The 15,256-nt window shown below is 46.0% G+C and overlaps 1 protein-coding gene across 11 annotated transcripts in view; it reads right to left on the bottom strand.

Annotated features, from left to right (window-relative positions):
* Nucleotides 1-15,256, bottom strand: part of CACNA1B (calcium voltage-gated channel subunit alpha1 B) — a 222,958-nt gene that overhangs the window by 160,713 nt on the left and 46,989 nt on the right. For all 11 annotated transcript variants that reach the window (XR_008373385.1, XM_053556953.1, XM_053556940.1 and 8 more), the window contains exons 4-6: nt 6,664-6,755; nt 5,114-5,266; nt 2,625-2,815 (exon numbers count right to left, since the gene is read on the bottom strand). Coding sequence is in view for 10 of the 11 variants with exons in the window: in XM_053556953.1 (XP_053412928.1) it covers nt 2,625-2,815; nt 5,114-5,266; nt 6,664-6,755 (436 nt within the window). In the remaining variant the exon portion in view is untranslated. The remainder of the gene's footprint in view (nt 1-2,624; nt 2,816-5,113; nt 5,267-6,663; nt 6,756-15,256) is intronic.

Consider the following 15,256-nt stretch of genomic DNA (forward strand, 5'->3'; position numbering starts at 1 on the left):
ATTCTATAATCACAGCCTCAATTCAGTAACTAAAAATGCTCAGTCCCGCTGGTAACCACTGTCTGGCAGGCTTCTCTCAATTGGCACCTGCTCGCCTCAGCTGCCCTTCTGTGCCTCCCAGGCCCTCCTTTGCTGGGCCTTAGCCCTGACCTCTGGTGCTGCCAGAAAGGAGAGGTGGGGACAGACACTTCCCCCACATGGCGCAGTCCTGAGACAATCTCCTCTCTATCGGCCTGACGGGCATTTGCTGCTGATCCATCGCCCATGAGGAACTGTGTGTCCTCAAGCCCCTGACTCCACACTCTCATCCAAGCACAGGCAAGCATCTACCCTGCTGCATAGCCCTGTACTCCCCACCCTCTGCCACCCTTGCCCAGCATCCCCTCTAAACGGACCTCTTCTCAGTGTTCCACTGGGTCCTGTCTGCCCACTTTCACCTGGCCATAGCTGGTCCACAAGATACTCGCGTCCACTTGTGGCCACCAGCGTGAGTTTGCCATCCAGCTCCCACCCAGGCCAGTGTCTGGGCTCGAGGAGCCCGTGGAATGGAGGGGGCATATATGGAGGGGCTGAAAGAACTCCCCAGGGCTGAAATTGGAGGCTGGCTATCTCCCAGGAGTCTTCTTCAAAACTCCTGTTTCATCTGTGACAACCAGCCCAATACCCTCAGGAGGATCCTGGCACTGCTCAGTCACCTGTGCTGAGGCGCTGCTGGCACCAGCCTCACATCAAGCCCTCAAGGCCTCACCCTGGCCCGGGCAAGGCCTGGCTCTCCTTGCACCCTTCTGCATGCCACTCCTCTCTTCTAGCCCCATGTTTTCCCCACAGTGCTTATCACTGTCCTGGCCCCACCGTGCCAGATGCCATGCCCAGCAGCAGGTGGGTCCTACTGAAATGTGTGCAGAAGGAAACCTTTGCGGCTCCTCACAGCCAGCACCTCCCACCTGCCACCTCCACTGGGGACACAGACCCAGATAGGGGATCTGAGTCACCTGCAGCCACTGGCTCAGCCCCATTGGGCACTGAGGGTTGCAGAGACCTGGTCACATAGCCCTTTACTCGGGTAGTACTGGCAGGGATGTGGCCAACTCAGCTATTTTTAGGGTCTGCCTTTGTGAAAATTCTTCCTTGATTGGCTACAGGGAGAGAGCAGCCAAGCTCCTCCTCGCCAAGTCCCTGTCCTTTGTCCCTCAATCAAAGAAGCCTGGCATCAGACGTGATGCCCACTTTAGGCAGAATCTGGTTCAACAAACCTGGCCAGCATCTCCTTAACTCCTCATCTGCCATCTGCCTGCTCTGCAAGCATTTACCAAGCACCTGCTGAATGCCCATCCCAGGACCAGCCTGCAGCCCCAGGAACTCATGGGGAAGACACAGAACAGAGTCCCAGCATCCCCCTGAGCCCTGCCCACCATCATGCCTCCAGCACTTATGGGCACAGCTGCCAGAGGCTATGCAGGGAGGCACCAGGCCCAGGTGCCCAACCCTCATCCTCAGCATACAAATGACAGCACCATGTGCTCCTGGCCCCTCCCTGACAGTCCCTGGGCAGAACATGTCCACTGGTCACTTGAAACTCAGAGGCTCCCGGTTCACATACACCTTCCTTCTCTACCTCCCAGAGCCCCCAATATGCTAATGTAGATACTATCTCTCTCTCTCTCTCACACACACACACACACACACACACACACACACACCACACAGCTCACCATGGGGGTGGGGGAAGTCTTCACACAAAAAGACAACAGAAGCCTGCTTGGAGGTGATGGTAGAAAAGCCGTGGTTGCGGGAGATGGAGGTGCAATGGGCCAGCAGACACCCCCAAGGCAATTTACATGCAACATTCAATGCATCCACCAAACCCAGACTGCCCTGAAAGGCTAAAACAGGCAGGTGCCCAAAAGAGAGCGAAGAGACCAAAGAGCAGACAACACCAAGTAGACAGTCATGAAGAACACAGATTGGGAGACACAGGTTCCCACCACAAGAATCTGTATACCCAGGGAGTGTCCTGAGCCAGCTCAATGCGGCTCTGAACTCCTACTCTGCTCCCAGCCTCTGCACTGGGCAGCTGGTGGCAACCAGCTGTCCTGCAGGTCCGCTGGCCCTCACCCCATCTCAAAGAACCTAGCGGGGCAGCAGAGCTGGTGGTTAACAGAGCTGCCAGGCCCTGGGCAAACTAATTACCTTCCCCATGACTCAGTGTCATCACCTGTACCCTGGCCCCTTGAGAAGAACAAATGAGTGGACAGGAATGAAATGCCCCATGCAGGAAGTGTGTGCAGTGAGCATTAGTTATCAGTGCCATTGCCTTCCTCACCATCACCAACAGGAGCATCTGCTCTGGAGTTTTCCTCCTGACCCCATTACTCAGCACTCACTTTTGCTTTCCTAGGGAGATTACTATGGAGAGTCAAGGAGAAACTATGGCCACAGTGTGAGCTGAGACTGACCAGGGTGGTATCTGGAGGAGAAGGCTGTGTCCCATACTCAGGTGGAGGAAGGAGCTCAGGGCAGGGCAGACGCTGTCCGTCAGAAGTGTCACCCCAAGTGGGGCCCCAGAGGTACAAACTCAGGAGCTCCTGGGTCCACCCTGGACCCAGGGCCAAGATGCAACTCACATTGTAGAGGATGTCGGTCCAGCCCTCCATGGTGATGCATTGGAACACTGTCAAGACGGCAAACAAGATGTTGTCAAAATTGGTGATGCCAAAGTTGGGTCCTGGCCAGTACTCCCGGCACTCCGTGTCGCCCTCACAAAGCCGGGCTGGGGCCTCCTTGCCACAGGGGAAGTCACCCACGGGGTCTGCATCTGTGAGGAGGAGAACGAAGCAGACCCTGAGTTCAAAAACACCAAACTCTCACCCCCACTGGGATTCCCAGACTCTGGAGCACTCACTGCAGCTGGGCAGGAACCAGGCACCAACAGAGACCTCCATGGACAACCCGGCTCTCCTCCTATTTCTGTCTCCACTTGAGCTCAGGAGCCAAGCCCTCAGGAACTAACTGTTAGCCTGTCCTTCTGTGGTGGAACCTGCCCATCATCATTTACACATTCTCGGACCTATGCATCTTAAAAGCAGAAACAACAAACTCCTGGCCTCTCATTCTTTCTACCACTACCACTTTGACCCCTCCTCTCCCTCACAGCCAAACTGTTAACAGGATTCTCCCTGACATGCAAATCCGACTGTCACTCTGGAGACAGCAGGGCTTGTGGCCTGTACCAAGACAGACTTAGCCACTGTGCCATCCAGGGCTCATAAGGCAGGATGACCTAGAACCAACACAACATGTGCCTGGAGGATGGCTGGAGACTTCCTGCCCTGGACCTCCCTGCACCCCTATAGACTGAAAATCCTGCTACTGACCTGCAACTTAGTAGGCAGCCAGTGACCATACAAAGAGATGTTAAAGAAACACCAGAAAACCATTGCTAATCTCTGGAACAAGATGGCAAGCAGCACATTTGCCCCCTTGTTCCCAAAATCCCATTGAAAGGGTTGAAAAAATATTTTTTTTTTATTCTTTTCTTTTTTTTATTGTTGGGGATTCATTGTGAAAAAATATTTTTTAAAAAATGTATTACAACACATGAAAACACAGGAGAAATTCTGAGGAACTGCTAGGATGGAAAGTAAATGCTCCCAGGTTTAGAAGGCAAAACTGACCACATGGGATTATCCCTCTCCCTCCAAAGACCTTGACAAGTGCTTGTAAAGATGACTAAGAATAAGAACAGTTCCTTCCCTCTTTTCTAGAACTTGGTAGGATTTTTCCTCTTTTCCTTGTCTCATGCCACTGGCTGTGTGGACTGGAAGTGACCATGTGTGCCCTGGTTTCATTCTTTCATTTATCTATTTATTTTTCTGGTTTCATTCTTTTTTTTTTTTTTTTTTTTGAGACAGAGCCTCAAGCTGTCACCCTTGGAAGAGTGCCATGGCATCACAGCTCACAGCAACCTCCAACTCTTGGCTTAAGCAATTCTGTTGCCTCAGCCTCCCAAGTAGCTGGGACTATAGGCACCCGCCACAACGCCCGGCTTTTTTTTGGTTGTATTTGTCATTGTTGCCTGGCTGGCCCAGGCTGAATTCAAACCCGCCAGCTCTGGTGTATGTGGCTGGTGCCTGGTTTCATTCTTAATGTGCAAAAGAAAGCTCTTAAGACTTTCAATGAGGAATGTTGTTTGCAGAGGTTTTAGGGAATGTAAGAAAATTATTTTATTTCTAGTTTGATAAAAGATTTTTTTATCTTATCAGATGATGTTTGCTAAAAAATAAAAAATAATAACTTAAAGAGAACTTTTTAAAAATTGTAAATGATTTAAATTTAGTAAAAGCTTTTTCTGTAATCATCTAAGTGATGATCACATGGATTTTCTCCTTTAATATGTTCATAATTCAAGTCACAAATTTTAGTGCCAAACTTGACTGTTCTCTTTCTCTTGTACTTCATATATAATCTTAAAAAATTGTATTGGCTTTGCCTACAAAACAAGCCCAGAATTTGAGCCATTATAATCACCTACCCAATACCCTGGCTGTGGCCATCATCATCTCTCCCAAATTAAGATATTCTCCCACCCAACCCTATTTCTGCCTGTGCTTCCCCATGGAGCCAGAATGGTCAAAACCCTTTGCTATCTTCCCATCTCTCTCAGAACGAGACTCGGAGCTCTTACCATGCCTCAAAGCCCACATGAGTCCTCTGTTCTTGCTGTCCATCACCTGGGGCTTTTGCATTTATTATTTCTTGTAACGGAAGCTCTCTGGCCAGGCAGCCACACACTCTCCCTCTCACCACATTCAGTAGCTGTGCAACTGTCACCTTAGCAGAGAAGGCTCCCTTGGCCACCCTCCATAAAGCAGGCCCCAAATTATTCTATTCCAAATACCTTTTATGTTTCTTTCCTAAAAGTTACTACAATCTATAATTATTATATTTATGTGTGTGTTCCTCAGGTCACTGTACATGTTCCACACTGGAATGTAAGCTCCCCTTCATCAGTCTGGCCCCTGCAAGGCCCTGCTAGCACCTAGAACTGTGCCCGTCTCCTGAAGAATAAGTCTGTGGTCCTCCTCTGAGCCCAAGGGATGCTGCTAGGCCTCACCTGTGCTGTTGGGGAAACAGGCCTTATGGAATTTGCCCATGTAGAACTCGAGGCCAATGATGGCAAACATGAGGATGGCGAAGAAGAGAAGCAGCCCGATCTGCAGGAGTGGAACCATGGCCTTCATGATGGACTTGAGCACCACCTGCAAACCTGGGCCAGAGCAGGCAGAGGAGGGCAGGTCAGGAGCAAAGCAGATGCAGCAGGGAGAGGGGAGATGGGGGATGAGGGGTGCGGGCAGAGCCACAGGAACCTGAGGAGGGCAAAGCTGAGAGTCCTGGCCAGGTGCTGACTGAGGCCAAATGCCAGAGCTGGCAGCCTCAGAGCAGGGGCAGGGCAGGCAGAGCTGAGGGGCAGGTATGCTGAGCGGTATCACAAAACAAGGGGAGGGGGATGCGAGCCTGTCAGAGCGTGAGTCCAGGGGGAATGTGGGGTGGGGTGGTGAGACTTGTGGATCTATGGGGGATGGGGGTAGGGACAAGACAGAGAGTCCTGAGAGGGAAGGATAGGGAATCCTGGGAAGGAAGAGCAGAGAATGCTGAGAGCTAAGAGCAAGGGACCATGGGGAGAAATGAGAGAATGCTGGGAAGAAAGAGCAGAGAATGCTGGGAGCTAAGAGCAGAGGATGGCAGGAAGGAGGGAATCTTGGGAAGGAAGAGCAGAGAATGCTGGGAGCTAAGAGCAGGGGATAATGGGAGGAAAATGAGAGAATCCTGGGAGCCAAGAGCAAGGGATCCTGGGTGGGAAGTATAGGGAGCTCCTAATAGACCCAACTCCCTGGGGGAAAGTGAAGCAGGAGGACCTGCCCCCCGGGAGTATTTTGTCACTGGCCACAGAACATGAGCAGGTCCAGGCCAGAGATACTGAGCTGAGAAAGCTGTAACCCCTGACTGCTCCTTCTCCAGCCCCGCACCAGCTCTTGGCTCCAGGCCAACAAGGTCTCAGGACAGAACAGGACGCCAGTCAGTGTTCTTTCCATTGGTCTCCATAGGACCTAGAAGCAAACATCCACTGGACGGGAAAAACAGGAACGTCCCCTGGACTGAGGAACAGGAAGAGATCCAGGTTGGCCACTGGCTCTCAGGGCCACCCTGGCCATCCTCCTGCCCATGAACAGCCCAATTCAGAAGCATATCCTATAGCTGGTCTCAGTTCCCAGTGGCCCTACTGAGCCTGAGCCAAGAGACAGGCAGCCTTTGTAGCCTTTGAATACTTTCTCAGGTCAATCTCTCATCCATTCTTTAGCCCCAGGGGGGAAAAGAAAAGCAAAGAGATGAAAATACAACAGAAGATATGAGGAGGAACCAAGCTTCCACCTAGGGAACTCAAGTTAGGGCAAAATAACCAGGTCACCCCTGGCTTTCCTGGCATGGAAGGACTTCCACTCCCCCTATCCCTTCACCTGGTTCCCAGGATCAAAGGTGGCAAGTACCTAGTCACCAAAGCCAAAGGAGACTAACTCAGGGCTGAACTGTGGCTGTGGCCATACTGAGGGCAGGGAAGGATCTTGGCATTCCAGATAGTCGTGGCCCTATCTTAGCTAGACTCACTTGGAATCCCAGACACCAGCTTCAGAGGCCTTAGCACACGCACAGCCCGCAGAGTTCTCAGGTCAAAGTCAGTTCCAGCTGTGGCAAGAATCCTGGCAGGAACAAGGAGAAGGGAAGTAAAAGTTTCCACATTGAGTCTGGAAGAGAACACACTCCCACCACTAGTATCCTTTCTCCCAGGAGCAGTGAAACCTTCATGCCTTGTCCCCCCAATGCCTAACCATGGGCTAGCATAGTGGGTGGGGCTTGCTAAGTAAAAGGAGAGAGGAACTGAGTCCAGAAGCCCTCATAGGGATGTTGACAATGACTTACCTGCACAACCATCCTTCCAGTTCAAAGCACCATCTCTGAGTGGACCTTTGGCCCCTGGCCTGGCAAGGAATGTGTCCTCCAACTAAGTCCCCTAAGCAAGTGCCCCAACAAAGCCCTCCAGCCCAGTCCAACCCTAAGTCATGTCCCTAAGCCAGCCCCAGCTGCACTCCAAGTTGCCTCCAGAGGGGTGGTGATAATTGGGGTGGGAGTGAGATGGAGCCCAAGGGACTCCTGAACCAGTCCTATACGCCACACTTTTTCACTTATCTCAGGAGGAAAGGAAGGAGGCGCTGGAAAGGTGGGATAGAGGATTCAGAGGATTCAGAAAAGCTGCTGTGACCTCTTCCATCACACACCCAGATGTCCATAAAAACACACTCTCTCTTCCATAAAAACACACCCAGATGTCATCTTAAAAACAAAAGATTCCATAGAGCATTTCTCTCTGCTCCTTCACATCCAAACACATTGAAAATGTCAATCTTGTCTCTCCACTTCCTTACCCTTTGGCCTCTCTTTAGCTTTTTCCAACCAGGCTTTTATCCTCACCTGTCCATTGAAATGCTGTCAAGCCTTCCTCTTGCCAATTCTAATGGTCAAGTCACATTCCTTAAAGGCTGTCTTCTACCTTCCGTCAACCCTCTCCTGTTTTTCTCCAACTCCCTAGGGACACTTCTCAGTGTCTTTTGCCAGCCTTTCCTTCTACCAAACTCAAAATGTGGATGCCCCAGGGCTCAATCAATATAGGACCTACCCAATAGCTTTGAACACCGCCTGCCATATGCCTATTACTGCCAAATTTATATCTTTAACCCAGACTTGGAGCTCCAGGATCATATATCTAACTGCTTTTTAAACATTTCCATTTGGACATCAAAAAAATCATATCAGGCTTGGCGCCTGTAGCTCAGTAAGTAGGGTGCCAGCCAAATACACCAGAGCTGGAGGGTTCAAGCCCAGCCCAGGACTGCTAAACAATGACAACTGCAACAAAAAAAATAGCCGGGTGTTGTGGTGGGTGCCTGTAGTCCCAGCTACTTGGGAGGCCGAGGCAAAAGAATCACTTAAGCCCAAGAGTTTGAGGTTGCTGTGAGCTGTAACACCACAGCACTCTACCAAGGGCAACATAGTGAGACTCTGTCTCAAAAAAAAAAAGTATATCCTGGATTCTAGGTGAAGAAGGCTTTGTGTCTACCTGCTCAAAATACACGGCAGTGAGAGACAAAATTTGAGACAGAGCTGAGGTCAAAAATAAGATAAATCTCTCAAGGAAAAAGAAAAGAAGAGCAACAAGAAACCCTCCTATTTAAACCAAAATGCCATGATACATGAGAAAATCTAATCCTTATTTCTCATCCATCTATCTAAATCTGCTCCTGACTAATAATATACATTTTTAGAGTACACAGGAATATCTTTAAAATCGACCATATCCTACATCACAAAAGAAGCCTCAGGAAATTACAAAAATTAGTAACCTATCCTATTATACTTCTCCAATTAAATTAGAAACCATAATAAACACACACACACACACACACATACATATACATACATACATATATATAAATGTAGAGAAAGTAGAAAAATGAAAATAAAGAAAGAAGTAGATAGGCTTAAAATAGAAAATAGAAAAACAAGAGAAGGCCAGACGTTTGAAAATTTAATAAACGAACAAGCTCCTGGCAAGAATAATTAAGAGTACCCACATAATATATACAAATATACTTAGTACATACATACACGTCCGTGTGTGTTTATACATCCACCTGTATCTACCTGTATGTGTATGCACGTACACAAATATACCCACATATAGGAAACCTAACCACAAAGAAATTTTTAGAATCACAAAAGAATTTATGATGAAATAAACATAAATTACAAAATGTAACAGAAGAAGTAGAAAACATGAATAAACCATGAACTGTCATGTTTTCTTGCTATAAAACTTACCACAAATTCAATGAGTTAAAGTAGTACCCATTTATTAGCTCACAGTTCAGTAAATCAAAAACAGGGCAACCATGGCTAGGTCCTTTGCTTAGGGACTCAGAAGGCTGAAATCAAATAACCAGATGCACCCTTATCTAGAGGCTAAAGTAGGGAAAGGGTTTCTTTCCACAGCCCCCCCCAGGTTGCCTACAGAATTCTTGTCCTTGCAGTATGGATGTCTCTGATGTCAGCTATGGACTTCACTTAGCTCCTAAAGCCACTCTTAGGTCCTTACCACCTGGTCTCCTTGATAGTCCCTCTCATACGTCTAAGCTCTCTGACTCCTAGAGGGGCCCAGTCTCTTGAAAGGGTTCACCTGATAAAGTCAGTACGATTCAAATAATCTTCTATGAATAACTTGGTGAACTGATTAATAAACTAATCACTGGAGTGAAATCCTACCTTATTCAGAAATTCTTTTCACCCTAGAGAGAAGATGACTATAAGGATTCATAGAAAGGGATGAGTCTCTTATGGGCCATCTTATAATTCTGCCTACCAAAACCACTAAAAACAGTAAAATTAGGCTCAGGTTTCCCTGCCAAAATATCAGAGCTAGACAACTTTATAAATGAGTTCTACAAACATTCAAAGAGCAGATAACCCCTAAGTCCTAGGTTATACAGATTGTTTCAAGGAATTAAAAAAAAAAATCTCCCCAACACATTTTACAATACTAGTATAATCTTAAAAACAAAACTAGAGGCTCAGCTCCCATAGCACAGTGGTTACAGTGCCAGCCACATACACTGAGGCTGGTGGGTTTGAACCTGGCCCGAGCCAGCTAAACAACAATGACAACTGCAACAAAAAATAGCTGGGCGTTGTGGTGGGTGCCTGTAGTCCCAGCTACTTAGAAGGCTGAGGCATGAGAATCACTTAAGCTCAAGAGTTTGAGGTTGCTCTGAGCAGTGACACCATGGCACGCTACCGAGGGTGACATAGTGAGACTCTGTCTCAAAAAAAAAAAAAAAAAACCAAAAATCTAGAAAAAGAAAATGTTATACACATCTCAGTTGTGAATATGAATCTCAAATAAGATATTAGGGCAAATCAAATTCAAGTGCACATATTTTAAGAATATACTAAGCCAGTTGGGTTGTCACAGAAATATAAGGATAGTTAGAATAACTATTAATGTAATCCACCACATTAAAACAGATAATAAAAAGGTATAAATATTTTTGATAAAATGTCAACATCATTCGTGATCAGAAGAATGAGGAATAGAAGAAAAATTCATTAAACTGATAAATTATATCTAATATGCATAAAACCCAAAGTTCCTTAAACTGGCAAATGATACCTAATAAAAACCATTTAGACCATTTTTCTGTAAATCCACATGAACCAATTATATCATATAAAGATCCTAGCCAAGGCAATAAGATAAAGAAATAATGAGGCCAGGTGCAGTGGCTCACTCCCATAATCCTAGCACTCTGGGATGCCAAGGCAGGCAGATTGCTTGAGTTCAGGAGTCAAGACCAACCTGAGCAAGGAGAAGACCACATCTCTATTAAAACAGCAAAAATTAGCAAGGCATTGTGGCAGATACCTGTAGTTCCAGCCACCTATGAAGCTGAAGCATGAAGATGGCTTAAGCCTAGGAGTTTGAGGTTGCTGTGAGCTATAATACCACAGTACTCTATTCAGGGTAACAGAGTGAGACTCTTTCAAAATAAAAAAAAGAAAAGAGAGAGAGAAAGAAAGAAAGCGAGAAAGCAGAACGGGTGAAGGGAGAGAGAGAGAAAGGAAAGAGAGAAAGAAAGAAGGAAAGAAAAGAAAGAGAGAGAGGAAGGAAGGGAGAGAGGGAGGGAGGGAGGGAGGAAGGAAGGGAGAAAGAAAGAAAAGGAGTTAACAAATATTCTATTCACCAATGTTATTTCTACATAGACAACCCCAAATCATATACACACAAACTATTAGAACTAATTAGAGAGTTCAGCAAGGTTATGGAATACCAGATAAATATACAAAAATAGTTCTCATTTGTGATTTAAAAATACAATTTCAAAAAGACATGATTCTAGGGCAGCACCCATATCTCAGTGGGTAGGACGCTGGCCACATACACTGAGCCTGGCAGGTTCGAACCCAGCCCAGGCCAGCTAAACAACGACAACTGGATAGCAACAACAAAATAGCCGGTCCTTGTGGCAGGTGCCCATAGTCCCAGATACTGGGGAGGCTGAGGCAAGAGAATCACTTGAGCCCAAGAGTTTGAGGTTGCTGTGAGCTATGATGCCACAGCACTCTACCAAGGGTAACTGAGACTCTGTCTCAAAAAAAAAAAAAAAAGATATGATTCTAGATACATTTGGGGGGTGGGGGGTGGGAAGAGTTAAGATGGAGGACCACTAGGATTGTTTAGCTGAGCTCTCCCAGTATGGGAAAAAGAGAGAACCCAGCCATGCCTGGTGCAGGGACCTTACCTAGAGTCATAGCTCAGGGAGCACAGCAAGGTGGTGGTGAGTTGGATACAGTGTGTGATCCAGAGTGGTGGAAATCTGATAAATTAGGCAAGTGATTGCAAGCTGGCAGGATCAGCCGCCACCCCCACCTCCCACCTCATGGATGACTGGGGCAGGAGGAAGCCTTTCCGGAGTTTTTAGGTTTGGGGGAAAGCTGCTCCTTAAGTGGAAAGCTTGGAAGAGTGGACAGACTCAAACACTTATATAGCAACCAGATTTGAATACCAGTTGGAGTGGACTTGCTATAGGTTTGATGGCTGGCAAGGCAGCCACACTGGGAAAGTCTCAGTGGCCAGGGGGCTGCCACTGTGGGAAGGTCGTGAGGTCTTAGCAGGGGCCTAAAGCACGGCAGTCTTAATTCTGCCTGCTGAGATCACAACTCCACTCTTGGGACAGGCTGAGGGACTCCCGCACCCCATGGGAACTGGTATCACAGTGCCCTGTGAGACCTGCCCCCCAAGGGATTCTGGAGAGCTTTTTTGTTGTTACTGAGACAGAGTCTCACTTGGTTGCCCATGGTAGAGTGCCATGGCATCATAACTCACAGCAACCTCAAACTCTTGGGTTTAAGCGATTCTCTTGCCTCAGCCTCCCAAATAGCTGGGACTACAGGCACCTGCCACAATGCCTGGCTATTTTTTTTTAGAGGCGAGGTCTTGCTCTGGCTCTGGCTCAGGCTGGCCTCAAACTTATGAGCTCAGGCAAACCACCCACCTCCATCTCCCAGACTGCTAGGATTACAGGTATGAGCCACCATGCCCTGCTGATTCTGGAGAGCTTTAAGATCCCAACCCAGCAGGGTCTGAATGCTGAGGAAACAATCAGGTGATCACTACCGGCAAGTAAGTTAGCAGTAAGGACCATAGAGGCTGCTGACTGTGTTCTCTGTCTCCTAAAAAAAACACAGCGCCACCTGGTGTCCCAGTGACATATTCCAACATATATATTCCCATTAAAGTTCGTCCCTTCTACTATATCTATATAAATATAATATATATAAATTATGTATATATACATAAATTATATATAAATATATATTTCATATATATAATTTATATGTATTATATATATAATTTTCATATGTATATAAATTTTTTTTAGTTTTTTCTTTTACTTTAAAAATTGGTTTTCCTGGACGGCGCATGGCTCAGTGAGTAGGGTGCCGGCCCCATATACTGAGGGTGGTGCTTTTAAACCCAGTCCCAGCCAAAATGTAACAAAAAATAGCCGGGCATTGTGGCGGGCACCTGTGGTCCCAGCTACTCAGGAGGTTGAGGCAAGAGAATTGCCTAAGCCCAAGAGCTGGAGGTTGCCGTGAGCAGTGATGCCACAGCACTCTACCAAGGGTGATAAAGTTAGATTCTGTCTCTAAAAAAAAGAAAAAAAATTGTTTTTCCTCTTTTATCTTGCTGAGGTTGCTGCTGTTTTTGGCAATTTGAGCTTTGTTTTGTTTTGTTGTGTTGTGTTTTTGCTAATTTGTTTGATTGGTTCTATTCTTAATGTCCATTTTTACTTTCATCAGGAACAAGGACTCCTGTATTTTTGGTCACAGTATTTTAGCCTCATTTATTCTATTTCACTCCTCTCCATTTTCTCTTTTAATAGAGACTCTTCTACTTTCCTCATCTTTCCCACATAAATCGCTTATGCAACAGCTATCACTTCCTTTTTTTGGTCTTTGTTCTTTCTTTCCTTTTTCCTTTCCCCTCTCTCTCCTTTGTTCAATACAGCTGTATTTTTAAATTTTCTTTAATCTAGTCTTATTTTATTATTTTTTCCTTTTCTTTTTCATCTTTTCTTTTCTCACTGAGCTCTGCAGTGGCATGAGTATGGTCTGGTGAGGAGGTCATAGCAGTGGTCTGGCTCAAGGAGGCCAAGAGATGATGGTCTAAGGAGCCCTTCTACCTATGGCCCTGGGAAGACAGGACTGGCAAGTCCACACTGTAGAAGTTTTCTATTTCTTTTTCATTTTTATTTATTTTTTCCTTCTTGTATTTTGTTTTTGCTCTTTTCTTTCTCTTCCTATTTTTTGGCAGAGGAAGAGTTTCACTTTGCTCAGGCCGGTAAGAAGCTCCTGATCTTGAGGAACCCACCCAGCCCCTCAAAATCCTTAAATTATAGGTGTGGCCTTGACACCATGCCAAACAATACCATTTCTCTCATTCTCTCTTCCTGTCCTTATTTTGTCCTGTTCAATTGTTTTCTTTCATCCACCTTCCCTTTTTTCTTTTTCTCTTTCCTTCTTTTTTCTTCTTTCTTTATTTTCCTTGCTTGCACTTTGCCCTTCTCTTCCTTTTGGCCTTATACTAAGAGGCCACTTCAAGACCTAAGCTCTGAGAAAAGGTAATTTGAAGCAAGAAGGAAAAAGGAGAACAAGGAGGTAAACAAGAAGAAAGAACACATGAGGAGGAACCAACAGAAAAATTTGGGCAACATGCAAAACCAAAACAGAGCAACTCCCCCCAAGGGACCATGACACAGCTAATGCAGAAGACTCCACCAATAAGGAATTAATGAATTTGACAAAAAAAAATTTAAATGTGGCAGATAAAGATAATAAAAGGAATGGAAGAGAAAATGGAATGACGGGCAGCGCCTGTGGTTCAGTCGGTAAGGCGCCGGCCCCATATAACGAGGGGGGCGGGTTCAAACCCGGCCTCAGCTGAACTGCAACCAAAAAATAGCTGGGCGTTGTGGCGGGCGCCTATAGTCCCAGCTACTCGGGAGGCTGAGGCAAGAGAATCGCTTAAGCCCAGGAATTGGAGGTTGCCGTGAGCTGTGTGATGCCATGGCACTCTACCAAGGGCCATAAAGTGAGACTCTGTCTCTACAAAAAAACAAAAAAAAGAAAGAAAATGGAATGATGGAACCAAAAGTCAGACAACAGATATGTAGAATATAAAAAGGATATGGTGGAGCTAAAGGAAATGAAGGAGACAATCAGGGAACGTACAGATGCAGAGGAAAGTATCAAAAATAGGTTAGACCATGGAGAAGAAAGAACTTCAGATCTAGAAGATAAAGTTTTCAAGTTCACACAGGTAGTCAAAGAGGCAGAAAAGAAGAGAGAGAAAGCAGAACAGTTGCTTAAAGAGCTACAAGACTTCATGAAGCATTCAAACATAAATAATAGAGATCCCTGAAGGGGAAGAAGATTGTCCCAAAGGAATAGAAGCCCTACTCTAGACTATCATACATGAAAACTTCTCAAGTTTTACTAAAGATCCTGAAACACTCCTTTCAAATGGATATAGAACCCTGGGTCATCTCAACTCAAACAGAGCCTCTCCAAGACACATTGTAATGAACCCGTCCAAAGCCAAGATGAAAGAAAAAATTCTGCAACCAGCCAGGAGTAAGCACCAGCTGACCTACAGAGGCAGAGCCATTAGAATGACATCAGATTTTCAAATGAAACTTTCTAAGCCAGAAGAGAATGGTCATCCACCTTCAATATTCTTAAACAAAACTATTTTTAGCCCAAAATTCTGTATCCTGCTAAACTAAGCTTCAAAATTGATGGAGAAATCGAATGTTTTGCAGATATACAACCAAAGTGGAAATTTGTCACAAGACCAGCTCTACAGGAAATGTTTAGACCTACTCTCAACACTGACCATCACAATGGGCCACCAGCAAAGTAAACACCCAGAAACTAAAGGTCAAAACTTAGCTTCCACAGTGGCACAAAGCATAAAACTACACAACAGACTTTCATAAAATAAGATGAATTGAACTTCACCACACATATCAATTTTCTCATCAATAAATGTCAATGGATTGAATTCCCCACTGAAGAGGCACAGGCTGGC

The sequence above is a fragment of the Nycticebus coucang genome, chromosome 2, assembly GCF_027406575.1.
Source record: "Nycticebus coucang isolate mNycCou1 chromosome 2, mNycCou1.pri, whole genome shotgun sequence".
NCBI classification, from domain to species: Eukaryota; Metazoa; Chordata; class Mammalia; order Primates; family Lorisidae; genus Nycticebus; species Nycticebus coucang.